This window comes from Choristoneura fumiferana, chromosome 14, assembly GCF_025370935.1.
Source record: "Choristoneura fumiferana chromosome 14, NRCan_CFum_1, whole genome shotgun sequence".
Classification (NCBI taxonomy): Eukaryota; Metazoa; Arthropoda; class Insecta; order Lepidoptera; family Tortricidae; genus Choristoneura; species Choristoneura fumiferana.
In genome coordinates, this window is record NC_133485.1 from 12,576,167 (window position 1) to 12,602,978 (window position 26,812).

At 41.2% G+C, this 26,812-nt stretch overlaps 1 protein-coding gene and 7 non-coding genes across 8 annotated transcripts in view; 2 read left to right on the forward strand and 6 right to left on the reverse strand.

The window, feature by feature from the left end:
- LOC141435194 (dynein axonemal heavy chain 10-like) overlaps positions 1-26,812 on the reverse strand; it is a 122,726-nt gene that overhangs the window by 59,718 nt on the left and 36,196 nt on the right. Inside the window, 22 exon segments of the mRNA XM_074097822.1 lie at positions 341-511; positions 676-831; positions 1,336-1,488; positions 1,788-1,880; positions 2,059-2,243; positions 4,339-4,462; positions 4,943-5,041; positions 6,521-6,680; positions 14,423-14,680; positions 15,281-15,375; positions 16,142-16,300; positions 17,241-17,406; positions 19,003-19,175; positions 19,948-20,136; positions 20,967-21,051; positions 22,096-22,264; positions 22,883-23,008; positions 23,436-23,618; positions 23,896-24,074; positions 24,565-24,707; positions 25,457-25,543; positions 26,199-26,334. Coding sequence (XP_073953923.1) covers positions 341-511; positions 676-831; positions 1,336-1,488; positions 1,788-1,880; positions 2,059-2,243; positions 4,339-4,462; positions 4,943-5,041; positions 6,521-6,680; positions 14,423-14,680; positions 15,281-15,375; positions 16,142-16,300; positions 17,241-17,406; positions 19,003-19,175; positions 19,948-20,136; positions 20,967-21,051; positions 22,096-22,264; positions 22,883-23,008; positions 23,436-23,618; positions 23,896-24,074; positions 24,565-24,707; positions 25,457-25,543; positions 26,199-26,334 — 3,289 coding nt within the window.
- LOC141435401 (5S ribosomal RNA) lies at positions 896-1,014 on the reverse strand. Its single transcript, XR_012452155.1, has one exon. It is a non-coding gene; the product is annotated as a 5S ribosomal RNA (ribosomal RNA).
- Positions 1,545-1,663, reverse strand: LOC141435415 (5S ribosomal RNA). The gene has a single exon (XR_012452168.1). It is a non-coding gene; the product is annotated as a 5S ribosomal RNA (ribosomal RNA).
- LOC141435416 (5S ribosomal RNA) lies at positions 4,150-4,268 on the reverse strand. The gene has a single exon (XR_012452169.1). It is a non-coding gene; the product is annotated as a 5S ribosomal RNA (ribosomal RNA).
- Positions 4,667-4,739, reverse strand: TRNAA-AGC (transfer RNA alanine (anticodon AGC)). Its single transcript has one exon. It is a non-coding gene; the product is annotated as a tRNA-Ala (tRNA).
- LOC141435393 (5S ribosomal RNA) lies at positions 14,271-14,389 on the forward strand. Its single transcript, XR_012452147.1, has one exon. It is a non-coding gene; the product is annotated as a 5S ribosomal RNA (ribosomal RNA).
- LOC141435394 (5S ribosomal RNA) lies at positions 16,941-17,059 on the forward strand. Its single transcript, XR_012452148.1, has one exon. It is a non-coding gene; the product is annotated as a 5S ribosomal RNA (ribosomal RNA).
- On the reverse strand, positions 23,673-23,791 carry LOC141435402 (5S ribosomal RNA). Its single transcript, XR_012452156.1, has one exon. It is a non-coding gene; the product is annotated as a 5S ribosomal RNA (ribosomal RNA).

The window sequence follows — 26,812 nt, forward strand, 5'->3', positions numbered from 1 at the left end:
TAATAGTTGCGATAGATGGCACTAAACGCCACTTTAGCGTATGCAAGCGATTACGATTTCTGGCTGGTTGGTCGGATTCCCGTCCTAATTGGTACGATACCGCCACCGCGTAAAGCTACAAAAGCAGGCCCTATAGTGCGAAGTGCTAAATTGAACTTCGTATCTTGCCGTCCCCTTAATGCTTATATTATTCAATACGAGAGTGAGCAGGACGGCGCGACACGAACTTCGATTTTCGAATTTTCATAGTAGCCCCGCTGCGATCCGAAAATCTTTTACGTTTAAAACCAAATCAACATCTAAGTTGTCAAGATATATTGTGAGAGAAAAAGCTAAAAACCTTGTATAGATCCAGCGTCATCTGAACAAGCTTTTCCACGATATCCTGAATCTCTTCAGGGAATACGGAGAAATGCCCTGCTAAAATAGACGTGTAGATGTGTCTCAAAGTAAACTCTGAGGGGAACTGCAGGTTGTACACTGAGAACATGGAAATGAAGCGCGGGTCCACCTGAAATAAATGCAGGCTTTACCTTCCATTGGTGTTTGAACGTACTTTAATAAACTGTGCTTTTGTACCTACCTTGTCGCTTTACAGCACCTACCTTGCTTTGCCCAAATTTTTGATAAAGTACAAATGATTTGAATTTTATCTGAATGCTTGTAAGTACTTACGTCATTTCTACCACCGCCAGCTTTTCCCATTGCAGCAAGGAAGCCTATATCTTTAAGATTCTTCCAGGTAAGATCTTTGCCTCGGTCATAAAAGCCTTTTCTTTCAAATAGCAATTTTAACAATGCAATTGGCTGTTGAGTGCCGTAAGTGTCAACCTGTTTAATAAATTAAAAAGAAATAGTATTCCTTATTATGTTTTAATCAAAATTTGTTGCAAAAAGCCAACGGCACGCGGTGTTCCCAGGCGGTCACCCATCCAAGTACTGACCGCGCCCGACGTTGCTTAACTTCGGTGATCGGACGAGAACCGGTGTATTCAACGTGGTATGGACGTTGGCAAACAAAAAAGTGAAATAAAGGTAGTAATTTTTCATTCCTTTTCACTGATCAATGACATCATAGTTAATTATAAACAGTGATTTATCTATCTATATATAAATAAAAAAATATCATAAAATGTGTTGCTAAGCGCAAAACTGGGAACGGCTGGACCGATTTCGCTAATTCTTTGTTTGTTGTGTTCGATATTATCAGAAGGTTTTTATGGAAGAAAATATAGAAAAAATCAACGGGAGCGAAGCCGCGGGCAACAGCTAGTTTTAGGATAAATACAAAGTAAACAAATTCTAAAGTACTGAGGTAGGTAGAAGTTTTCTTACGATAGGCATATTCATGTCATCAATGAAAACAAGCATTTTCTTGCCAACGGGTGGTCCGAAAGTGTCTTTAGTGCGTTTCTCTACTACAGATTCCAAGTTTCGTTGCACATCCATGGACGAGGTTCGAGATGAGAAATTCATTTGTTGGATAATCTATAAATAAAAATGTACAGGTAAATAAAATGTAAAGATGAAGACAAGTAGCAAAAAGCCAACGGCACGCGGTGTTCCCAGGCGGTCACCCATCCAAGTACTGACCGCGCCCGACGTTGCTTAACTTCGGTGATCGGACGAGAACCGGTGTTTTCAACGTGGTATGGACGTTGGCAAACATACTTTTGAAAAATGTCGACAGTTGCTAACGTGTCCATCTCTCTCTAATATTAGAATTGGCAACTGCACAAACAAAAACACAATACATATTTTTGTTTTTAATTCTGGAAGTTACTTACGAATTTATCAGCTGGCATCCCTCGGAGGTAATTGGTGATGATGGCAGTTTTAGAGGTTCCAGTATCGCCTACCAGCAATACTGGTCTCTCTACCTACATAAGATAGACGCCATTATTATAGCCGTACAAAACAAAAGATGATTTTGAGTTTCAATATATAAATAAAAGTTCAACGATACATTATGTACTTTTCATAGGCAGCGAAAAGATTCCATCTAAGTAGGTTCGTTTCAGATTTTACGGCATAATATTGACTCCTGGTAAAACTTACCCCTTCCATGATCTTGATGAGCCAGGTCATCCGTAACGTGTCCACGGTGGGCACCAGGACCGCAGAGAACCTCATGTCACGGTCGTGGACGTACTCCGGGACCAGCCACTCCCACGCCTCCCAGGTCTTTGTTTCCAGCTCCAGACAGTAGTCATAGAGGGTAGGCTTACCCATGGGGAAATGTTCTGGAGACGTTTGTTTACTGATTAAGGCGTATTGCCGCCAGATGTGCGAGGAGGCGTTACGAGGAACGTGTTTGTTATGAACAGGGCTCGAACTTTTGCGTGCGGATGACGTCATATCGCATATAGGCCAGACCAGATACGACCAGACCACCAGACCACCACCACCACCACGACCAGAGCACCACCACCAGACCACGACCAGATGGCCTAGTGGTTAGAGAACCTGACTACGAAGCTTGAGGTCCCGGGTTCGATTCCCGTGTCGGGGCAGATATTTTGTATGAAATTTGTTCTCGGGTCTTGGGTGTTTAATATGTATTTAAGTATGTATCTATCTATATAATTATATTTATCCGTTGCTTAGTACCCATAACACAAGCTTTGCTAAGCTTACTTTGGGACTAGGTTAATTGGTGTGAATTGTACCGTGATATTTATTTTATTTATTATTATAGAATAATATGATTCACATACCTAGTCTTTTCAAATTCAAATTCAACTTCAACTACAAATTCAAATATTTATATTTGCAATCGCAAAATTTATTTCGTAAATAATTACCACTTATCAACCTTTTTAATGAATCGATATCGCCACTTCAAATGAGCAGCAGAACATAGTCTTTGACTGAGATTGTCTTTCTGATATTAACAACTAGCTTTTGCCCGCGGCTTCGTCCGCGTGGAATTCGGTTATCGCGCGCTGTTCCCTCGGGAACTGTGCAGTTTTGCGGCATAAAAAGTAGTCTATGTCGCTCGGGTCCATAAACAATCTCTATGCCAAAAACCACGTCGATTCGTCGCTCCGTTTCGACGTGAAAGACGGACAAACATACTAACACATACACTTTCGCATTTATAATATTAGTATGGATAAATTGGCGTGATTGTTTAGCCGATTTATTATCACAATTATGTGTATGATTGCCAAAATTTCATCTTTACAAGAATATTGTTACAATAATCCTCTTGCTGCGATCAAAATACCTATGCTAAAAATTTGCAATGGAAGACATTTGATATAAATGTATTTTATAATTATAATACATCTACTTTTATTATAAACTAGCTGGTGCTCGCGGCTTCGCCAGTGTAGTTTTTTTTAATTTTCTAAATCTTCTTTTATAAGAACCTTCTTCTGACAATACCAAACACAACAAAAAAAAAGAATTAGCGAAATCGGTCCAGCCGTTCACACGTGATGCTGTGACCAAGGGAAATAGGGATTAATTTTTATAACTATTAAGATAATCGTACCTTACGATAACAAGTTTCGTGAATCTTATTTTATTTACCACATCATTCTGTATGCAAAATGGCGTAATTTTTACATCATCTTACTCAAAGTTCGAGCCCTGGTTATGAATGAACCTATAGGAACGCGTCATTTACTCCGCTAGCTGCGCTGTTTGCGCTCCGTTGAGCTGTTTCCAATAAAGCTGCGCTGAGCAAAGATAGATAAATGAAGAGTTTCTATTTCCATGATACTTAGAAACATATTCCTTGCAACGCATCTTCTCCAATCTCTAGACAAAACGCAGCCTTATAGTAGAATAAAAGCGTAAGACATAATTGATTGAATCAGGCGTTGCGTTACTTTGCCAATTTGAAAAATGTTAGCTGTCGTGAAAAGACAATGTAATAAATAGTAATAATAATAATCTATAAAGTGGATTACTATTATTTTTTGAAAATTAGCATTAATTCATTACATAGATACACCAGATCATGCATGCCCCAATTTTATCGTGGACAGTCTTTAATTACAAAGGTGAAGCGCGTAAAAGTTCTTTAGTTTTTATTTAATTAACAAAAGAAAAAGTACGTTTCCCATATTTTTTGATAATCTGACTGAGGGACTAATAAAATTATGAAAAATAAAATTAATTAGAGTCCAAAATGCAAAAAGCCAACGGCACGCGGTGTTCCCAGGCGGTCACCCATCCAAGTACTGACCGCGCCCGACGTTGCTTAACTTCGGTGATCGGACGAGAACCGGTGTTTTCAACGTGGTATGGACGTTGGCGACATACTAGACGAATTTTGTCTTCGGTTCGTGCAAGAACAGAATCCAACAACATACTATATATACTTACTAGTAGTAGCTTTTTTCTCAGGATTGTCTTCAACTAACATCATTGGACAAGCTTTCTTCACATAATTATCAAAGTCAAATCTTCCATTGTCGACTATAGATGCCCCGAGGCTGTTGTACATAGACTAAAATAGAGTTAACTATTAATTAACAAAATTTACACAATGGACTTCTATTCAGTGTATCTCTAGTTAAAATAATAACTCGTTTTAATGGAACAATCATTCAGTTAATGGAACGTCGAAATGAAAACAGTACATTATTTTGAATTTTAATTAATAATCTTGATAACAGTGCAATAAATAACACTAAAAGTAAAAACAAGTCATTGGAGGCGCCGGGTATCGATCCCGGTACCTCTCGCATGCTAAGCGAGCGCTCTACCATCTGAGCTACGCCCCCGATGAACGTCACGGTCCAATTTAGCAAAAACATTCACTATACAGCAACCAGCAGCAAAAGGAATACAGACAGCAGCAGAAATAGTTAAGTAACTTTGGTGCTTCTAATAATCTAAACACTGTCTTATTACCATGGCAGTATAGTTGTGTAAGTAGATCATTTTGAGCAGTGCTAAACTAATGAACTGTTTGGTTGGTACGTACCACCATAAACACACATTCAACGACTGTTCTGTCGATTTCTTCTTCAGCGTCTTCCCTGTTGGGCATTAGGCCGCTTATCATGTTGCACAGTTGAACGACCTTGAACATTAATGATTTGATTTTAGTTAAAAAAATAATAATTTAAAATTTATGCATGTGCGTTCAAAATATATTAATAACTAGCTTTTGCCCGCGGCTTTGCCCCCGTTGATTTTTTCTATATTTTCTTCCATAAAAACCTTCTCCTGACATTAACGAACACAATAAAAAAAGAATTAGCGAAATCGGTCCAGCCGTTCACAAGTTTTGCGCTTAGCAACACTTTTTACGATTAATTTTTATTCTTAAAAAAAAAAGAGATTTATGACAGGGGCACTGGGCGAAGTTCCGAAAACGCGGTGACCTGTCGTTTTGCCGAGTTTCATTACGCAGATTTTCGTTTCGCAGACAACTGTCGGCAGATTTTTCTTTTGGCCGAGCAACGTTTGGTATAATTTCGTTACGCCGTTCGCCGAGTAGTCGGTAGGAAGAATAGCGATAAGCAGATTTACGTTTAGTAGATTGTTTGTTTCGTAACTGTTCGTCGAGACACGATAAGCAGAGTTATCACATGGCATTCATATTGTTAAGTAGATTTAATGTTCAGTCGATTTTTGTTTCGTAATCTGCGAAGATAAAATCGGCCAAACGACAGGTAGATTTTACTGAGTTGACTATATAAATATACTAGCTTTATCAAAATGAAGTTAGGTGCGACGACGAGCGTCAGCGAGGAGGAGTGTTAGGTAGAATTGCGACCAACAACGCACGAGCCGAGCGAGCAAAGCGAGCGTGCCGCGGTAGCGGCCGGCGAAGTGCCAGAACCGAACTGCTAGCATCGCGACTTGGTTTGTTTAAACTCCAATGTAAAATAAATACAAATGATGGTCAAAAATACGTTATTACTTGCGTTATACGTTTGAAACTTGTGAGCGTACATAAAAAATCATAAAGAATGCCATAGTGTAATCCACACATATTCACGGTATTTAATACCATTCCCCATGCGAAACGAAAAGATGCGAAAAGTTGATATGCGCACTGAATAATAGTTCAACCGTTACAAAAGCGAAAGGTTGTTCGACCAAATGTGCAAAATGTGTAGTGATTAATAGGCTAAACGAATTTCTGTAAATAGTTGTTCGGCTTACTGACTCATATGCCAAGTAAATAGTCTGCTAAAGGTTGAGTTACGAAAAGTTAGTCTGCGAAACAATACATCTGCGTACAAATTCATCGGCGTACCGTTACTCGGCGAAACGTTGTCTGCCAATCAATAATCTGCCTAAAAATAGTCGGCGAATCATTAGGTAACCCCGAAAACGCATATACATGTGTTGACTAAAGCGACATCTTTTGGTGGTGCATAAAACTACGATGGTAAAAAGTTACTGATGATGTCATTCAAGACAAGGTGATCAACTAGTTTCATATTCAAGAGCGAGATGGCGTTATATTACAATAGAATAAATTATATTTTCTGAATAATTCCAAGAAAGATATTTATAGTAAGAAAATTACTTAAAAAAAATTAAATACCAAATTGAGCGGAGTTTGCGGTACGATGGTCTTCAACGGCGTTTGTTGCTGCAAGCCAAACATTCCAAACACGATATAGTTTATGGCGCCAGCAACGTAATGTTCGAACAAGCCGTCTAGTTGCTCTCTCTCTTCCTCGTTATTGCGACCCCGAAGCCATCTGCATGAAAATCAGATGATATTCATATTGTGGTGGCGCTAGGCTAGACGTAAGGCCTAGACATCCGAAAATACCTGAATCTAGCATTTTAATCTGTTGAATGAAGGACCGTGCGGGTTAGGTTGACTATGATTATATTTGTAAATTATTACGATACTACGCACACATATAAGGGAAGGGGAATGATAAATGGGAGAGTGAAAATGAGTGTTTGGTACCTGGAAATCCTGCAGTTCTGGATTCATGCAACAATATGGCGCCGGTAGCGTGATGATGTTGATAGATGTGTTTACAATCCAAATGTCCGTAATAGCACTTGTAGATCACAGAAAAAAACAGCACTGGCCAGGCTTTCGATCACTATCAATGTTTTATCAGTTTATAACACCAAAACACAAAAAAGTAATTAAATGCAGCGATAAAGCGTTGCGGCGCGACGTCAACTCTTGCGAAAACGGAAACTGAACTCCCAGCAGCAAGGACGCGTCTCTCATCCCGGTCTTCTAGGCTTCAGCCAATCACAGGTGAATCGAGGTGAGGCGATCGCAGCGACACATGTTCTATCCTTGTTGCGCGCACAAACACGTCATATGAACGAGAGGGATAGGGAAATAGGAAGGAATAGCGTGCGTAGTAAAAGTAATGTTTTGACTTTATTAAATTTTAATAGCTTCCGGGTCACTAGGAGTTACTTAATTTTTTGAAACTAGATGGCGTTAGCAGTTCAATACGGCGCAAACATTCCCCCCGGCTTGAAGGGTTCCCTTCAAATCAAAATAACTAACTTAAACTAAAATTTTAAGGATGCCTTACTACAACCTACTGATTTGGTAAAGGACAGAGACGAATGACTGGACGCAAATACGTTCCAGATGATGTCCTAACCCGTGCAACTCTAATCACACCATCTCTCGCTGGAAAAACCTCTTCTATTACACCTAACGGCCAATGAAGTGTAGGCATGTTGTCGCTCCGCACGACCACAACAGTACCGACCGCAACGGGGAACGTGGGTGTGTTCCATTTCATTCGTGTTTGTAATGTGTGAAGGTATTCTCGCTGCCAACGATTCCAAAATGACTGAACTAATTTGTCTAAAAGTGAATAGCGCTCTAACAAGTTAAGCCTATCACCTTCAACCTCACGAGCAGGTAAGTATCTTAGGGGAGTCATAGTCAAGAAATGTGCTGGCGTCAGAGCTAATGGTTCTGAGGGATCAGATGATAGAGTTCGGCAAAGAGGCCTAGAGTTCATCACGGCTTCTACTTGCGTGAGAACCGTATTCATTTCCTCGATGGACAATATCTGGTCGCCTATAACCCGGAATAGATGTGTTTTCAGGCTTTTCAAATTGGATTCCCAATTGCCTCCGAAATGTGGAGCTGCTGGTGGGTTCATATACCAATCTATGCGATTCTCAGCTAATGTGCGCGCAAAATCTGTGTTAAAATGTTTGGACACTAGGAACGAATGTAGGTCGCTCAGGTGCCTTTTAGCGCCGATAAAATTAGTACCGTTATCCGAATACAACTGGGAAACAGGACCTCGGCGGGCTAAAAACCTTTTAAGCGCAGATAAGAAGCAGAACGTACTAAGATCAGACGCAAGTTCAATATGTACAGAACGCGTAGTCATACAAACAAAAATACAAATGTATGCCTTTTGAGCACGGACACCCCTGCTTCGAGTAGCTGTGACCCGTAGTGGTCCAGAGAAATCAACACCTGTATGCGTAAACGCTTTTACCGAACGAACAACACGACAAGCCTTGTGATCGGACATCTCGGGACAATTCGACTTAGGTCGCAGGCGAAAGCACCGAAGACACGAAAATATTCTACTGCGCACTGTACTCCTAGCCGAAAATATCCAATAATTATGGCGTAGCACAGAAGACAGCTCGTCTTCTCCAGCATGACAGTATAGTTTATGGAAGTAATCCACAATCAAATTGACAACGTGATGCTTACTCGGTAATACAATGGGGTGTTTCTGTTGAAATTTTAGATCCGCGGCCCTAAGACGACCACCGACGCGAATCATACCATTCTGCAGGAATGGTTTCAAGCGCTGAAAGGCGCGCGAACATACCTTGCCCATCTGCAAGTTTTCGAATTCCTTGGCAAAACAATACTGTTGTAGAACCTGCAAAATTCTACCCTCGGCAAACTCTAAATCTGTAGCTGAAATATATTCACGGCGAGGCAATAATCTGCCTAAGCGAAAAATGTATACAACGCAGCGTAACAATTTAGACCACGACGACATTCGAGCAGCTAGTGAAAGCAGAAGAGGTAAGTCCGTTGATGTGACAGCAATTAATGAATTTGTTTTCTCTTCCGGTGGTTTCGATATAGATAGCGGATCGAATGGTACTAAAGGCCAAAAGGATGGTTCTCGCTTAATCCACGTAGGTCCGTAAAACCAAAGTGGATGATGTAAAATTTGCTCTGGCGTTAAGCCACGCGATAGACAATCGGCGGGATTCTCAGAACCCAAGACGTGATGAAAGCGGTCGGCTGCTAATGCAGATTGTATCTTGGATACGCGATTCGCTACGAACGTACCCCAGCGATGAGGTGAGGAATGTATCCAACATAAAGCCACTGTCGAGTCCGAAAATGCATAAATATTATCAATTGCGATGCGCCTACCCAAAGTATCCAGTACGATGCGAATTAGTTTTGCCAAGACAAGTGCAGCGCAAAGTTCAAGACGTGCCAATGAAACAGTTTTCGTTGGAGATACCCGTGACTTAGAACACAGGAGGTGTGTATTGATGACACCATTATTGTTGACATGTAGATATACTACCGCTCCATAAGCTCGTTCACTCGCGTCTCCGAAACCAACAACCGATACAACACTGTCTGTAATGACACTAACATGACGCGGTATTTGAAGTTGATTGAGTAGGCAGAGTTCTCTGCCAAATTGATTCCAAAGCTTAACGATCGCCTCAGGAGGAGTGTCATCCCAGTCACATTTCAAAAGCCAAAGTTCTTTAATAAGAAGTTTGGCGTACAAGATTACAGGTCCAATAAAGCCCATTAAATCCCATAGTCGAGCTACGCATGAAAGTATAGCACGCTTAGTACATTTGTTACTAGGTTGCAGAACATCTAGTGAAAAGCTATCTGACGTCGGAGACCAAGTAAGTCCCAGAACCTTTTGGTTTTCACCCTTGTCAAATTCTAGAACTGCCGATAAGCGATGAGAAGGCGGAATGGTGTTTAATACCGTTGCGGAATTACTATTCCATTTTACAAGATCGAACTGTCCCTTTTTTAAGAGGGCGATGACCTCTTCAGCTGTTTGAACAGCGTCGGATTCCTCGTCTAAACTGCACACATAATCATCCATATACAACGAGTTTATTAGAGCATTTTTCGCGAGAGGAAACTTATCTCCCTCGTCTTCTATTAGCTGTTTAATAGTGCGCAAAGCGTGAAATGGGCTGGATTTAAGTCCGAAACAAACTCGCTGGAATTCAAACACTGTAATTGGATCATTTTGGTCAAATCTGTATAAAATGCGTTGGAATCTACGATCTTGTTCTTGAACTCCAATGCAAAGAAACATTTGCCTAATGTCAGCGCATAATGCTACCTTGAACAAACGAAAATTTAAAATAATTTCAAACAAGTTACCCTGAAGGTTTTCGCCACCGTGGAGGATGTCATTAAGTGAAATGGAAGTACTAGTTTTAGCACTGGCGTCTAGCACTACGCGTAACTTCGTGGTTGCTTTATCTTTGCGGACTACTCCGTGATGCGGAATTATATACGATGGCTGCGATTCCTCAGTCTCCGTAGGCGCGGGAGCTAAAAAATCTTTAGCTATGTACTCCCTAATAACATCATCGTAAGCTTGTTTAAACTCAGGATCAGCCTTCATTTTACGTTCCAAGCACATAAACCGTTTCCTTGCACAGCTGTACGAATCACCGAGTGACGAAGGATCTTCTTTAAAAGGTAGCGTGACGATATAACGTCCGTTCGTAGAGTCGCGAGTGGTGGTGTCGGTATATATTTTCTCACAAACCGAATCATCTGGATGCTGAACTCGAGGTGCATTGACCTCTTCTAGTTCCCAGAATTTTTGAACCATGTTATCAATCGATTGCGGAACGACACAACAGCAAGAAACCGACGAGGTGTTGAAAAGATTTGCGGGCGCACAGCCTATAACTACATAACCAAGGACAGTTTCTAAAGCGTACGGTGAGCCGTATTCACTAGCGACTCTCTTGTTTAACAACAGTTGCGGAAACAATGCCGCGCCAATCAACATGTCGATATCACCGGTCACCGTATACGTATCGTCGGCTAGGGGTAATGAGTCAAAACAGGTCAATATTGACCGATCTACTTCGACATTAGGTAATTTGTCAGTTACCTTGTCTACCACCAAAGTCTCTAGATCATAACTGAATTTACGATCGAAGCGGGAAAAGAATTTCACATTCACAAGCGAGTTAACTATCTTACTTGATCCAGCTATTCCTCTGACTGTGACATTTTTCTCAAAGGCATTTAAACCTAGTCTGTTACAACAGTCACGCGTTATAAAACTGCTTTGCGAAGCGCTATCTAATAAACACCGCACTAAGCGCTCTTGACCATTACAGTCGTAAACTATAACACGAGCTGTCGCTAACAACACTGTAGTAGGTAAATTTCGATTCGCGGTCGTGCTGCTGCAATTATTAACCGAATAGTTACGCACAGATGTTAAAGCGTTATCAGACTCAGCGAGAGTAGGTAAAAGCGTGGCGGCGGCGGGCGCGGGGTGCGGTAGCGGTGCGAGCGGCTGCTGCCGCGTTTGCAAAGCGGGCGAAAACGCCGGCGACCGGGCAAACGGCGCCGGGGCGGGGTGCGAGTGCGAAGCGGACAGTAACGCCGGCGACGGGGTAAATGGTGCCGGGGCGGGGTGCGAGTGCGAAGCGGACGGTAACGCCGGCGACGTGGTAAAGGGCGCCGGGGCGGGGTGCGAGTGCGTTGCGAAAATTTGCGACGCCGGTTGGTACGGCGTAATTTGAGCATAAGGTTGCGAAGCTGGCGGGAGCAGCGCGGGCTTGGCGCAAGGTGGAATAAACGAAGTAGGCGGCGCCGGAGGCGATTCAAACGACACACCGGGAACAGACCAGTCATAGCACGAGATGTCGTTTGAAAGCGCGGGAACTGCCACACTGTTTTCGAAATGTAACATTGTGTGATGTTTATTATTACATTTACGACAAGAACTATTAGAATTACAATCGATAACTCTGTGCTTTTGACTCAAACAGTTTAAGCAGTAATTAAAAGACTTTACATATTTATATCTATCGTTAGGTGACAGCCTTTGAAATCCCGAACACCTATAAAGTTGATCGTGTGGAGCGAGAGCGGGACACAGCGAACAGCCGGCGTTGTTGCTAGGTGCGGGCGGGCGCGACGCGGCATTCGGCGGCATAAAACTTTCGTGCTCGTCCACGTTTAAGTATGAGTGCGTATTTCTCAATGACTTTGGAAAATCTGCATGATCCGAAGCCTTCCTAGGAGCTTGTGCGGGCTTCAAATTAGCGGTGCGCTGCAATACCTTGATATGTTTACGAAGAAACGAAATAAGGCTACTGAAAGTAGGTATTTCAACGTCCCGGTTATCCATCTCGAATAAGCGAACTATTTCAGGATCCAATTTTTTCGAAGTTATGTGCATCAAAACAAAATCATACAAATCAGGTACTTTCAAATTATCAAGAGCGGACACCGACGACGATAACTTGTCAACAAAATTTTCCAAGTTTTCGGCACTGACTGTACCTAGTTTTAAATTTAAAATTTGATCAAAATATGTTGTAGTCTGCAAGCGCTTGTCTTCATATTTACGAACTAAACTCGTGTAAATTAAATCGTAATTCTCAGCGCATGGGGTCAAACCAGTACAGACGGATTGCGCTTTGCCCGTTAATTTACCTATTAAATAATATAACTTTTCCGTGTCACTGAGATGAGTATTTTCATGTACAGTCGTCTTAAAACTCGCAAAGAATAAAGGCCAAACTCGTGGATCTCCATTGAATTCGGGTAATTCCATTGGCGGTAGCTTAGGGCCAACTCGGTTTTGATCAAATGTGCTATTTGGCTGGTTAAGCGGTTTCATCTCCCGCGGGGCGGTCAACTTAGCGTGTTGACGCTTTATAAGGCAATAAATATCTTCAAAAGCCACCCAAGTACTATGACTCGGCTCTGCATCGGGTTTCAATGTCATTTGTATTTCATTAATCTCCTCGAGAGTTTGAAGGTATTTATCTCGAATAGAGTCCAAAGTCTCGACATTAGCGAGAAACATTTCAATGGAGTCAGGACTATCTAATTTTTTAGAGATGGTATAAATTGACTGCAAACGCACGAAATACGCGGCTCGTCTCGACTCCAAATTTTTCAGTTTTTGTTCAGTCATTTTGGTTTGTGAACGCGTTAAACATGTAAACGACATAAACTTCTAAGAAATACCTACGTAGCAATAGGTATGTAAATACATCAACAAAGTATGTAAGTAATTAGGTACTTAGTTGTGAGCGAAGCGAATCGACAAAATACCTACCTAACCTAACTATGCGGTTTACAACTAGCTATATACCTAAAGTTGTTGGTTGAAACAAATGAAATCTACGCGATGTAAACAAATGAATAACCAACTGATCCGTGATAAATTATCATAACGTAACGTACTATGGTAGTTTTGTACTTATTATTGCGGCTATTTATTATTATCCGGCTCGATTAGGGACCATTAAATGGTGGCGCTAGGCTAGACGTAAGGCCTAGACATCCGAAAATACCTGAATCTAGCATTTTAATCTGTTGAATGAAGGACCGTGCGGGTTAGGTTGACTATGATTATATTTGTAAATTATTACGATACTACGCACACATATAAGGGAAGGGGAATGATAAATGGGAGAGTGAAAATGAGTGTTTGGTACCTGGAAATCCTGCAGTTCTGGATTCATGCAACAATATGGCGCCGGTAGCGTGATGATGTTGATAGATGTGTTTACAATCCAAATGTCCGTAATAGCACTTGTAGATCACAGAAAAAAAACAGCACTGGCCAGGCTTTCGATCACTATCAATGTTTTATCAGTTTATAACACCAAATACACAAAAAAGTAATTAAATGCAGCGATAAAGCGTTGCGGCGCGACGTCAACTCTTGCGAAAACGGAAACTGAACTCCCAGCAGCAAGGACGCGTCTCTCATCCCGGTCTTCTAGGCTTCAGCCAATCACAGGTGAATCGAGGTGAGGCGATCGCAGCGACACATGTTCTATCCTTGTTGCGCGCACAAACACGTCATATGAACGAGAGGGATAGGGAAATAGGAAGGAATAGCGTGCGTAGTAAAAGTAATGTTTTGACTTTATTAAATTTTAATAGCTTCCGGGTCACTTGGAGTTACTTAATTTTTGAAACTAGATGGCGTTAGCAGTTCAATACGGCGCAAACATATTGCAAGACAATTATGTTTCATATGTTTTTGCCTATTATTGTAAATGACCTAATGCTTTGGAAAGTATTTCCAAAATTTAGATACAGCATCGCCAACGTCCATACCACGTTGAAAACACCGGTTCTCGTCCGATCACCGAAGTTAAGCAACGTCGGGCGCGGTCAGTACTTGGATGGGTGACCGCCTGGGAACACCGCGTGCCGTTGGCTTTTTGCTTCTTTTAAATTTTTGTCTATAGTTACCTGTCCCAATACGGTTGATATCCAAGATTTTTAGGATCAACGAAGACCATTCCAGCCCTTGATACAGTAGCGGGGCTGGCGTAGTTGAGATCGCCAACTTCAAAGAGCAACGCGCAATACGGAGCCAATCGTATCCGCTCTCCGTTGGCTAGTGTCAAGAGCCTATTGTCGTCCATTACAGAATTCATGTTCTCTATCCACAAAGCATCGACGTCGCCGTCGAAAAGCGAGTAACGGCGCTCGTTGTCTTCCGCTGGCCTGTAGATGTAAAACGTGTTGTTTACTAACTAGTAAACGTTTCAATGGTAAATAAAAGCCGTGGTTTGTAAATAGTAGAACAGTACAGTTAAGTCACGAAAGAAAGACCTTGGCCAAAGAACAATGGCACTTACAGAACCTCGATTATCTGAACCCTCACTTATCCGAACGTAGGCGCGAAAAATTAAGGTTTTTCTAAATAATAAAACAGATTTTTCAGCTATTTCCACACATCTATTTCCACTACGTATTCTACTTATGTATGTAAAATTTTCATGTAGCATTTTCAAGATTTTATCCCTATCCCGTAGGAATATCGGGATAAATAGTAGCCTATTTGTTATTCCAGACGTCCAACTATCTACGTACCAAATTTCATCTAAATGCGTCCATCCGTTTTAGCGTGAAGGAGTAAAAAACATACACACACAAACTTTCGTATTTATAATATAGGTAAGTAGGATACGAGTAAGTATGACCTAAACTAGTCTTAGTCCCAATTAGTTCGGATAATCGAGAAATATTATAAATACCGCCTTACCTTCTACTTTCGTTCTGCAATCATAGTTTTGTTGCTTTTTAACACAACGTTGAACTCACCTGTTCATTTCTCGGAAAATCTTAGAATATAAGCCATCTGTCCAGTCTCTGGTGACAGGGTCCAAGATTCCGTAAAGTTCAATCACGGAACAAGCCTGTGCAACAACAATCCAGCCAATTTTTAAAAACTTTCATTGCTTGCACTGCCCTTATATATCTAACTTTCTAACTATAATTTAAGTAACTATGTAGGTCGTACAGCCAGCAGCACCAATATATGACACAATAAAGCGTGCACAAATATCAGATACGACTCTATTTCTAAGGACGGTAGGACGTGTCACATATATTTGCACTGTCCGCTGTGGCAGGTGACTATATCATTGATAGTGTGCACCAAAATGTGCACATGTTTCATGTTTTTACGACTACAAGGTAGGTAATAATAATAACGAGGTTTGAATGTTGAACTTCTTTTAATTATGTCAAGTTAAGGAATCTTGTCACTACACTAGTACCACTACCAGTGATTGGATTGAATTGAAATTTGATAAGGGTTTAGATGATAATACAAGTACCCGTCTAGTACAGTTTTGCAGGTGGTAGGACATTGTGCAAGGTCCGCCCGGATTGCTACCACCATCTTGCTCGCTAATCCTGCCGTGAAGCAGCAGTGCTTGGCGTGGAGAGTAAGACAGCCGGTGAAATTACTGCCACTTGAGGTATCCCATCTTAGGCCTCTAGGTTGGCAGCGCATCTGCAATACCCCTGGTACTGCAGATGTTTATGGGCGGTGGTGATCTCTTACCATCAAGAGGTTCACTTGCTCGTTTGCCATCCAGTCGAATAAAAAAAAAACAGTACCACTGAGTGCTCTTTTCCTAATTCCCTCTCCCTCTGAAATAAGCGTTTCTAATTTACCTTGGGGTTGATGACCTGCAGCTTAGTCGGTAGGCCGAGATCCGTCTGCGCTTTGACCATGCAGTTTAATATGACGCTCTTGCCTCCGCCCGTGGGCCCGACGAGCATGGTGCAATGGCGCGTCATCATCGTCTCATACATTTGAACCACTTTATCCACCTACAAAAATACTTGATTAGAAAAATCATTGTTAAAAATATTGTTATAAAGTAACTGTTAATTTCAAGTGCTTGTCATATGTATTTCCTACTTATATTAAAAATGCGAAATTTGTGTGTGTGTGTGTGTGTGTGTTTGTTACTCCTTCACGCTAAAATGGCTGGACGCATTGGTATTAGATTTGGGACGTAGATAGCTGGACGTCTGGAATAACACATAGGCTACTTTTTATTCCGATATTCCCACGGGATAGGGATAAAATCTTGAAATTTCAACCGCTGGGTTTAGTCATGATTTTTTTTACAGTAAAGTTGTTCTTAATAAAACCTCAATGAAGATCACGATAAAAAAAAAACAAATAAGTTGATTGATTAAATTGTATCGGGCGCGTCCTCACCAACAAACTGTAATATCAGTTTGGCGAGTGGATATAATATGTACAGTAAGTATGAGAAATAAAAAATTTGGGATTTCCCAGGAGAATTTTGTGAAATCCCGGAATTTCAATTGTAACTACCAGATCGAATGTTTACGCATGCGAAGCCGCGGGTAAACTCTAGTGTTATCTGAATTGAATAAAGATATTTGACTTCGATGTTGAAGTAGTTCGGAAGTGAAGATATTTTTTAACCATTTTGTCGCCAACGTCCATACCACGTTGAAAACACCGGTTCTCGTCCGATCACCGAAGTTAAGCAACGTCGGGCGCGGTCAGTACTTGGATGGGTGACCGCCTGGGAACACCGCGTGCCGTTGGCTTTTTGCTTATTTTTCAAAATAAATTGCACCACATTACAGCAATTATAGTAGACATAAAATTTGTAGATATTTTGCAGACGCATTGATTCAGTAATTAAGGATCTAGTGCCTATCGCATAAAAACGACAGCGGCAGCAAACAATATGTTTTTTTGTACATGTAAGAGTACGATAACTGTTACCTGGTGATCCAGCACTATATATCCTTCTCTGTTCATTACAGTAATGACGGCTGCATTGAATTCAGGGTATCCCACGCGTGGGCACTCCAGCCCAGGGAATAGATCTTTGATCAAGCCCAGGAACAGAGGCACGTCTTCAAACACGAATTTCGGGTAATTCATATCTCTGAAAAAAAACTTCGTTTGTATATTTTTTCTATATATGAATTTAAATATTGCTACTACTGCGTTATGCTTTTAAAACGATCGCATTTAATTGGAAATTTCAACCCTTTATTACTGAAACACTTAGCTTCTTAGAAGTCACTTTAACTTTCGAAAGATTACTCTATTGAACTTGCAAGTCGTACAGTCAAGAGCATAAATATCTATAAAACCCTACGAATAAAACCATAGCGTCAAAATATGTACATTCAAATTCAAATCATTTACTCAGTAAGTAGGCCGCAATGGGCACTTTTACACGTCATTTTTAAACTACCAGCGCTTTCGGAAAGATTATCATTGCCAAGAAGAATGCGCCGCAAGAAACTTGGCAGAAAGTATTTTTTTCAACAAAAAATAAATAAATAATAATTCTGAAATTTTAATTTCAGGTCAAGTGACCATTAAGCTTTTGGATTCCGAAGATTAGTGGCATAAAGGTGTATATATATGTTTGACGTCTTGTTAACGTATATATATTTATGCCCTTGACCGTACCTAGTAGCCTAATAGTTTCACTTATAGCCTCTCAAGCTGAGGGTCCTAAGTTCAAGCCCAAGTTCGCAACCTCTTGAGTTTTTCGGAATTCACCATGAACCAATGTACCCATTCCGCACTGGCTTCGCGTAGATTAGAAATAGAAATAGAAATAAACTTTATTGTTATAACTGTGTACATAATAGGGTGGGTTATTATCCCTTCTTTATGATATTTACATCGATAGTAACGATAGAGCTATATTTCCAAAAAAATAATTTAAATAACATGATAATTATGGCATCCTATGGATATCTAAGATACCTATTCAAAATACTGTTTTTACGGCTTGTACTAGTGCCGCACTCTGACGGCCGAAAATTGCCATAATATTTCCTATTAGCTTTTTTGTATGTCATTTGTGTGTCTTTTATGTCTTTGTATAATTTGAATTTTACAGCGCATTGTAACTGTAATGCTGTAATTTATTATTGACAAGTAATAGTTATTTATGTGGCTGGTGCATAATGAGAGGCATTAAGCCGCGTATCCATTAGAGCAGCTTCAGGCCGAGCACCGCGAGCCGAGCCATATTTTGTCGGTTTTTTGGCCGTGCTCAAAGGAGCCTCAGTCTGAGCCGTGCCTTTGGCAGCGTCTCCACTTGCGCGGCCTCGGAGCGAGGCAGCCGCTCGGCCCGAGGCTGCCTCTAGTGGATACGCGGCTTTAAAGTACGAGTGTGGTTCACACGAGTGTTTTAATGCCTAATTATGTATAGCCGCATACATAACTTTATCTACATGCATATCATAAGTTTTCTATAATATGTTCAGATATGGCCTGTATTTTTAAGTTAGTGTTACTGATAACTAGTTTGAAGTACCTACCAAAGCTTAAATAAAACAGATAATAAAAAACTAAAGTTTTATTTATAATAATAATTATTATCTACATGCATGTCATAAGTTTTCTACAATATGTACAGTTATGCATTGTTAAAAAAAGTATTACCGATACTTTAATGTAAACATTAAGAAGTTATGATATGCATGTAGATAAATAAAATAAAATTATAATGTCGCACCTGAGAGCCCGCATGAGCACCATGATCTCGCTGAGGCCGACGCTGTCGCGACGCAACTTGCCGGCCATCCTCAGCACCGCCGTCAGCGCGCGCAGCCCCCAGTCGTAGTGGGACTGCTTGGACAGCTGCTGCCGCGCCACACTGTATAGCACTGTCATCTTCTTTGCAAGCACCTGAAGCATCGATGTATATCAAACTAAAGTGTGTACCCCCGGCTTCGCACGCGTAAATCAATATAAGCAGGATTTAGCGTATCAGTACTTAATCAGGAAAAACTTTTTCACGGAAACTTTTGCACGAACGACTTTATCACGAAAAACTGAACTTCAATAAGCATTGCTATAGACAAATTGAAATTATTTACTATGGTGAGGTTCTATAATGGCATAGAAATCAAATTGGTTATAAATTGTCTATTATTTTCTAGTTTAAAATAACATTTTTTTTTATATTAGAGGGAGCAAACGAGCATGCCGGTCACCTGATTGGATACAGTCACCACCGCCCATGGACACCTGTCAACACGAGGGGAATCACAGGTGCGTTGCCGGCCCTTTGAGAGACTGATAAGCTCGCTTTTTAAAGATCCCTAAGTCGTACCGCTCGAGCGCGCTTATTCGCTTATTCGGACAAAACAAACAGAGACGGCATCACTGATATCCGTCAAAGACAAGACTAAGAAGCTGTTTCACCATCCATTGATTAGTGTTAACTGACGTTTAAATGTGATGCAGTCTCCGTCTATTCGAACAAAACAAATAGAGACGGCATCACATTTAACCGTCAGTTAACACTAATCAATGGATGGTGAAACAGCCCCTAAATGGTGAAACAGGCCCTAAGTATTTTGTGTTATGCATAATTTATATGGTCACGAATACTTAAATGTTTTTCATCTTTTTTTTGGATCTCGTTTAAGTTTAAAATCGAGCACTATCACTGTACCTTGGCGGTCAAGAATCCATCGGAGAAGAGCGATATCATGCAAATCATCTCCAAGTCAGGCAGGATGCACACAACCGGCCGGAACAGCGCCTTCACTGACTCGGGCAGCTCCGTGCGCCCCGCGTACCCGGGGTTCATCGTGATGAAGATACCGACTTTGCTGTCCATTGCTATCTCTTGCCCTTCGAACTGAAGATGCAGACAACTTTAATGCATTCTCAGAATAGCTACTACTATAACTATAAGCGATAGTAGGATAAATACAATGGCGCAGAATTAATAGGCTGTTTTTGTTCATCCTTTCTATGATGTTGTATTGCATGCAACTGCATACAGCGTGTTCTATTATTTTATACTAAAACAATTCCTTATAAAATTAATTAGTGAAGGTTCTAATGATCAAGTTTTTATTATGTGTTTTAGAAACAAAACGCTTCTCTCCTTATAAAATTATTAGCGCGCGCTGTCATGTTCATCATTATCTCATTTTGTTTTTGTTCAAGACGTCGCACTTGTTGACGTGACAGCTGTCACAGAACGCTTCTCTCTCGTATCAAATTATTGTACGCATTACATTGCTGCTCGAAAATATGTCAAAAATGAATCACGCTCTGGTAGTTAATTCTAATTAAAAATTTGTTTTGATATCGGTTACAGCACTTACATCTTCGTCTAGTTACAGTTTGAGGTAGTAGCAAAAATAAACGCTGTATAATTGCCATCATCTTCAACCAACATCTTCTTCATAAATCTCCAAGCTGTTTGAGAAAGATTGCCAAGACTCATGTGGCCAAAACTTTAGCCACCCACCCAAACTAACAGAAAGTAATTAACAGGTTCACAGTTCACAGTTGCGAAGCAATGTGCCAGCATTCTTTCGACACATCCCCATGATAATGTAATGACATAAAGGCTCCCTAATGTTTCGTATTAAGATACGTCATTGTACGTACCAGTGATACTACCCGTGAGGCACATGTGCCTCATGTCTGTGAACCTGTTAAATCAATAATACTAACCGTGAAACGTTTCAGCTTCATTAGCAGAGCGCTTCTGATGCATTGCAGTTGTGTCGAGATGACAGAGAGCACGGAAACATCGATCCTGATCAATGACAAAAACTTTCGATGATACATCATTTAATTTGCTAATATTTCTTGTCAGGCGTCTATTCAAACAAAATTCAATGGTTTTAAAATCCCGTGATTTTCTCTCTTAACTATGACACGCTTAACAAAATGAGAAGTAAGTATTGTACCTAATAGTTCAAGGGTGTTTGTAACCATAAGTGTCTGACAATGGACGAAGTGATTTCTAATACTCGTATCATTCCAAATAAAATATATGAAAATTATCTTTGTAAATTAACGAATGTGAGAACTTTGCATTCACTACGAGTAGGTACAGTACCCACGTCGTTTTCAAGTCTGCTTGATTTCCGTAGTACTTAGTAAGCGGGAAGTAGCGTACCTAATCAAAGTCCAGGGGATGCAAGAGGATGAGATGACGTAAACAGCAGGAATCTAAGGCTGGAGCGGAGCGAGGTAGCGGAGCAGAGTTGCAGACTGTGTCTGTCCATAGAGCGGAGCGAGAAAGTAGTGCGGAGCGGAGTTGCGGAGGCGCGGAGCTAGATAGCGGAGCGGAGATACGGATTGTTTTTCCTGTGCGGAGCTTACTCGCTTCCCCATTCGCGCTCGCTTCTCCGCCCCGCTTCCCCGCTCCTCTTTCTCGCTCCGCTTCCCGGCTTTTCACAAGCTTTTATTTAGTTTCACCTGTCCCGTTGTCTGTCTGTCTGTCTGTAATCAAATCTCGCAAGTTACATTCGACCAACTTCCAGTGGTTGGATTGACTTGAAATTTGGTATACTTATGTAAATTGCGTGACAATACAATAATCTCGTAGTGACATCCTGGTAGTCCGGCCAGGAACGTCTCCACAGGACGGAACTCTTCAACGGTTAATGACATCGACTTGAAATTTGGTATGCAAATGTAGTTTGGGTGACAATACAAGTACAGTCAGTACAGTCAGCAAAAAAAGCTTGTATTAAAAACTTCAAGAGAAGCGGAGATTTTATGTAATTCTATTGGCGGATTTATACCTCGCTCACCGCTCCGCTGCAGTAGCCTTATTGAACCATGGCCGTACCTGTTGAACTCGTCGAAGCAGCCCCAAGCACCGCACTGGCACAGCCCGGCCAGGATCTGCCCGACGGCGCGGAAGTCCATACCCTCGCCGCAGTTGGTGACCACGCAGAGTAGACCCAGGGCTTTGGCGAGGTCCTTAGTTGTTTCTGTCTTGCCCGTGCCGGCGGGGCCTAGTAAATAATTGCAGCTGAATGCTAAAGTGATTCGCTGAGAAACGTGGAAAAAAGCGTTTACAGCATTTGGTAAAGAGGGTCATACTCGAAAACTGCAATTGATAAAAGCACTTTTTTGTTGACTTTACAGTTATATAAGTGTAATTAACCTACGAGTTAAGTGGTTTTAGTTCAACTGGAATGAAAATGAAAAATGAAAATCGACGTCACTTCGATTGAGAGGAAATTAAATTGCAACAGTGGAAACAATTTGTTACCTTTTATTTTTCATGCATTGCTATATAATTATAAATTTTTAGTTTTATTGATTTGATTGATTTTTAGTTTTATATAAAATTTAAATTTATAAAAAAATATATAGAAACTTTATGTTTGTGGCTGTTGAGACTTGATTACTTTGATCTTAGACGAAGATTTTACTTTATGCACTAGAGCATAAAAAGTCATTTTATGTCGCCTAGATCCAGCATAAACACGCGCGCACTCAACAGGGCGACCAGACTAGTGCCTGCCAGCTTCATTTCTTGTTTTTTTGACAATACTATTTTTCAATAGGCGTCCACCCGCTCCGTGCAAACCGCGTCAATGTCAGCGATTAATTTGAAACCTTCTTACCTGCTGGTGCTCCTCCTAGCTGCATGGTGAGCGCCTGCGTGATGGTGAGATAGATGCGGTCAGTGAGAGGCGTCACCACCAGCCGACCGTTCAAACCCATATACTCGTAGCCGTACTCGAACTCGCCTGCCAACAACAATATTCATGGGTTATTTATAGTCTCCTACCGCCCAGTGTCCTTTATATAGGACCTACTGTAATTTGACATCGAACTCTCACATAAGTGATATAAAGTTTCATGTCCATAAAACATTACTTGGTCTGCAGATGGATAACACTTGTAACTATTGTATACAGAAATAAAATTGTTTATTTCGCGGCTTGCTGTTGTTGTGTTGTTGTCTTAGTGTGTATTTTGACTAATTAATGATAGTTCTCATGGTTTGACGCAGGAAAAGTTAAGCAGTTGCCATTAAAGCTTATTTTTTAGTTTCTTAAATTATAATTATTTCTAAATTATTAACCGAAACTAGGTAGAATACTTTAACAAAAACAGAAAATGATAGCTGGAGCTCGGAATCGAACTCAGTTACTGACTAGTAACTAGACTAACCAGTGCACTGCCGAATCCAAAGATTGTCATCTCTCTTCAGCCAATAGAACCGCAGCTGGCTCTCCCATTGAAACTCGGCCGCCTCTGTCACGTTGTCGCGTACAAAATTCTCTATGATGTCCCGCGCGTGAACGTCAATGGTAGTTATCGTACGGAATTTCAAGCGATCGTTTGATGTTAAATCTGTAAAAATACAAACAAATAAATTCACGAAAAATACACAGAAAAAAAGCAAAAAGCCAACGGCACGCGGTGTTCCCAGGCGGTCACCCATCCAAGTACTGACCGCGCCCGACGTTGCTTAACTTCGGTGATCGGACGAGAACCGGTGTATTCAACGTGGTATGGACGTTGGCAACAAACCATCCCAATTTTATGAACAGTTTCCAAACATAATCACGTGTTGTATTATCTCAAAATTTAGTTTAAAAACCAATTATATAAAAAAATTAATTCCGACCTTGTCTGACTTTAACAACGAGCCCGTCTAGTTGGTCGTTCTGTTGTTGGAGATTTTCCTTCATGGCGCGTTTGTTTCCCTTCTTGATGCGAATGAAAGTTTCTTCCGTTTCCGCCGTCCACCACACGCAGTTAGCCGCAAGGCACACCATGCCTATGTATTCGAGAATCCAGTCCGTTCTGGGGCAAATAAAAACACAACTAAAACTCTACTGTTCTGTGAACTCGGTTTATAAATGTCACGATGAACCTTTTCGAGGGTTCTAAATCTAAGGTAATAAAATATCAACAAAACCGGACTGAGATCTTCATTCTTTTTTTGACTCCGATTATATAACCTAACCAATTTCAATTTAAAAAAGTTGAAAATTCACAACATTGTCATTTAAAAGTTCGTATCTCAAAAACAGCTGACCCAATTTTAAGAACCAAAGCAAGGAAATTCGCTTTCACGTTAAAAAACCCGCATCTTAATCGGTCCATCCGTTTGAGAGCTACGATGTCACAGAAATATATTGACGTCATACACCCCTCTTTTTGCTTCGGGGGTTAAACAACACAAAGGATTGTTTTTGCTCGCAATAACAAAGTTTTTTTTATTGGACAGCATGGACCTTGGTAACGATCGAATTAAATCTAAGCTAGAAACAATCTCCAATGAAACACATGCCTCGGAACCTTCCAATTCCTCCCGTAGTAGAAGATGGCCTTCTTCGTGATGAACTTGTTGGTAGCCCGCATCTCTATCAGCACCAAGTTCATCCAGTCCTCCACGCGTCCCTCCGTGTACACCACGTTACGGAATTCCATTATCTACAATTATTCCTCAATATTATTATAAACTAGACTATGACTAAAATATGATAGGACACTTGATTTTATACGGCACGACGATTTCTTTCTTAACCTGCTCGAAGGAAAAATAGAAGGAAAACGAGGTAGAGGAAGACCGAGATTGACCTATTTTAACCAGGTGAAGAAAAGGGTGGGTGTTGTCAAATAGCTGGCCAAAGACCGCGCGGAGTGGCGATTACTCCGCCGACAAGAGCATAGCTGTTAAATTGAAGAAGAAAGAAGATAATTATAAACAAAAAGCCTAGTGGTTCGACATAATTATGGCCTCTCAAGCAGAGGATTGTGAGTTCAAGATCAGGCTTCCAGACATCCACGGCAGACGTGTCCCGCCCAGTCCCATTTGAATTTGGCGGTCGTCATCCCCACATCGACAATTTGGGCTCTGGCACATTATGGCCACCAGTCGTCGCCACTAAACGCGACCACCAGTGGCTCAGCCAGACCACTACACGCCGCCATCAGTGGCAGACACAGGTGGCTTGATGCGGCCACCAGTGGCTGCCACTTGCGTCAAGTGATCGGACTGTGGCCGTGTGTGCGCTTATACAAAATGTATTAAGAAACGCGTCCGCAGCTTGTGGCGGACACTAGTCGCTCAAGCATGGCCGCCACTAAGTGGCCAATGGGCCCTTTGAGTTCTGGAGCGCAAGAAGCAAAGAGGGCAAAGGGTCAATAAGCCCTGTAAAAAATATGGTGAAGTTATTTACCTCCCCTTCAGCGGATATCATTTTAGCTGCCACCGGGCGATTGGTGTGATCGACGAACAAGTCCAAAGCTCTGATGTTGTCGAACATCTGGAACACAGTGTTATATTTTTACAAGTAACATGGTTACCTTCTATAAACCGGTCAGAATTGTTATAGCGAAACAACAACAGTTTGGTGAAGGGCCGGCAACGCACCTGTGATGCTTCCCCTCGTGTTGCGGGTGCTCATGGGCAGCGACTATTGCTTCCCATCAGGTGACCAGTATGCTTGGGATCACCATTTTCACACAGTATAAGACAAGGGTAGAAAGTGATAGGTGAATGCGATCGTAATGGCCATGCGGCAAACCGCGCGGTTTTAGCACGCCGTCTCTTTCTCAAGTCGCATAGTAAGGATCTGCGCTAGCTCGGGCGCACGCCTGCGGGCGCGGGTACAAGTAAAACAGGTATCCACCATCCACCCGCTCCGTGCAAACCGCGCCAGCTAGCATAGGCCCTAAACCCTACCCACTACAGCGTATCATCTCATGACCGTATTAGGAACGTGCGAAGAACGGAATGTCAAGCGCATACATAACACGCGACAGCGACGGTTGGTTAAGAAACGTGTTAGTGGGCAGAGTCTCATGCTTTTCAACACAAAGAATATATTTTTGCCTGATCCGTTGCTATGACGGTCATAGCAACTATGATGGGGTGTAATGGGTAGAGACCTTTAGATAACACGGCCTCTGACCACAAACCTTGATCATGTGCTCCTGCACACAGCTGCACTCGCTGCTGCCCAGGATCGAGAGCAGTTCATCCGTGGAGATGAAGAAGAAGCGCGGGAAGATGCGCCGCTTGGAATCCAGGTAGTCGTTCAGCGATTTCTGGCACCTGGCGGGTTGTTACCTCACTCTTATGACAGAGTATTTGAGTATTTAAGAGACGTTACACGGAAGTATTCCTTTCTCTGCTCAATCTTGATTTTCCTACTTTTACCTCTAATGCAAAGGTACCTTTAAAATTGTTTTTTCGTTCGATAAAACACGCATTGTCAAGCTTTGATATTTATAAAACAAATAAAAAAACAAGTAAGTAGTCAAATACCGTATTCTGCAGTTGGTGGTGGTGATTGGAATTTTTAATTAACATAATATATTTTAATGGATATATTACTTATCAGGGTAAATCGTCAATTACTGCATGATCAACGTTCAATAACTGACCTTACACCTTACACTAAGAATAAATTATAATTATAATTATCTATAAACAGAGTTCATTTTTAGGGGTCCGAATTTAATGTATGTTTGTTTGTCAGAATGATCGTTTGTCATACATAACTCTTTTTTTTACTGAGTTTTCTATAGAA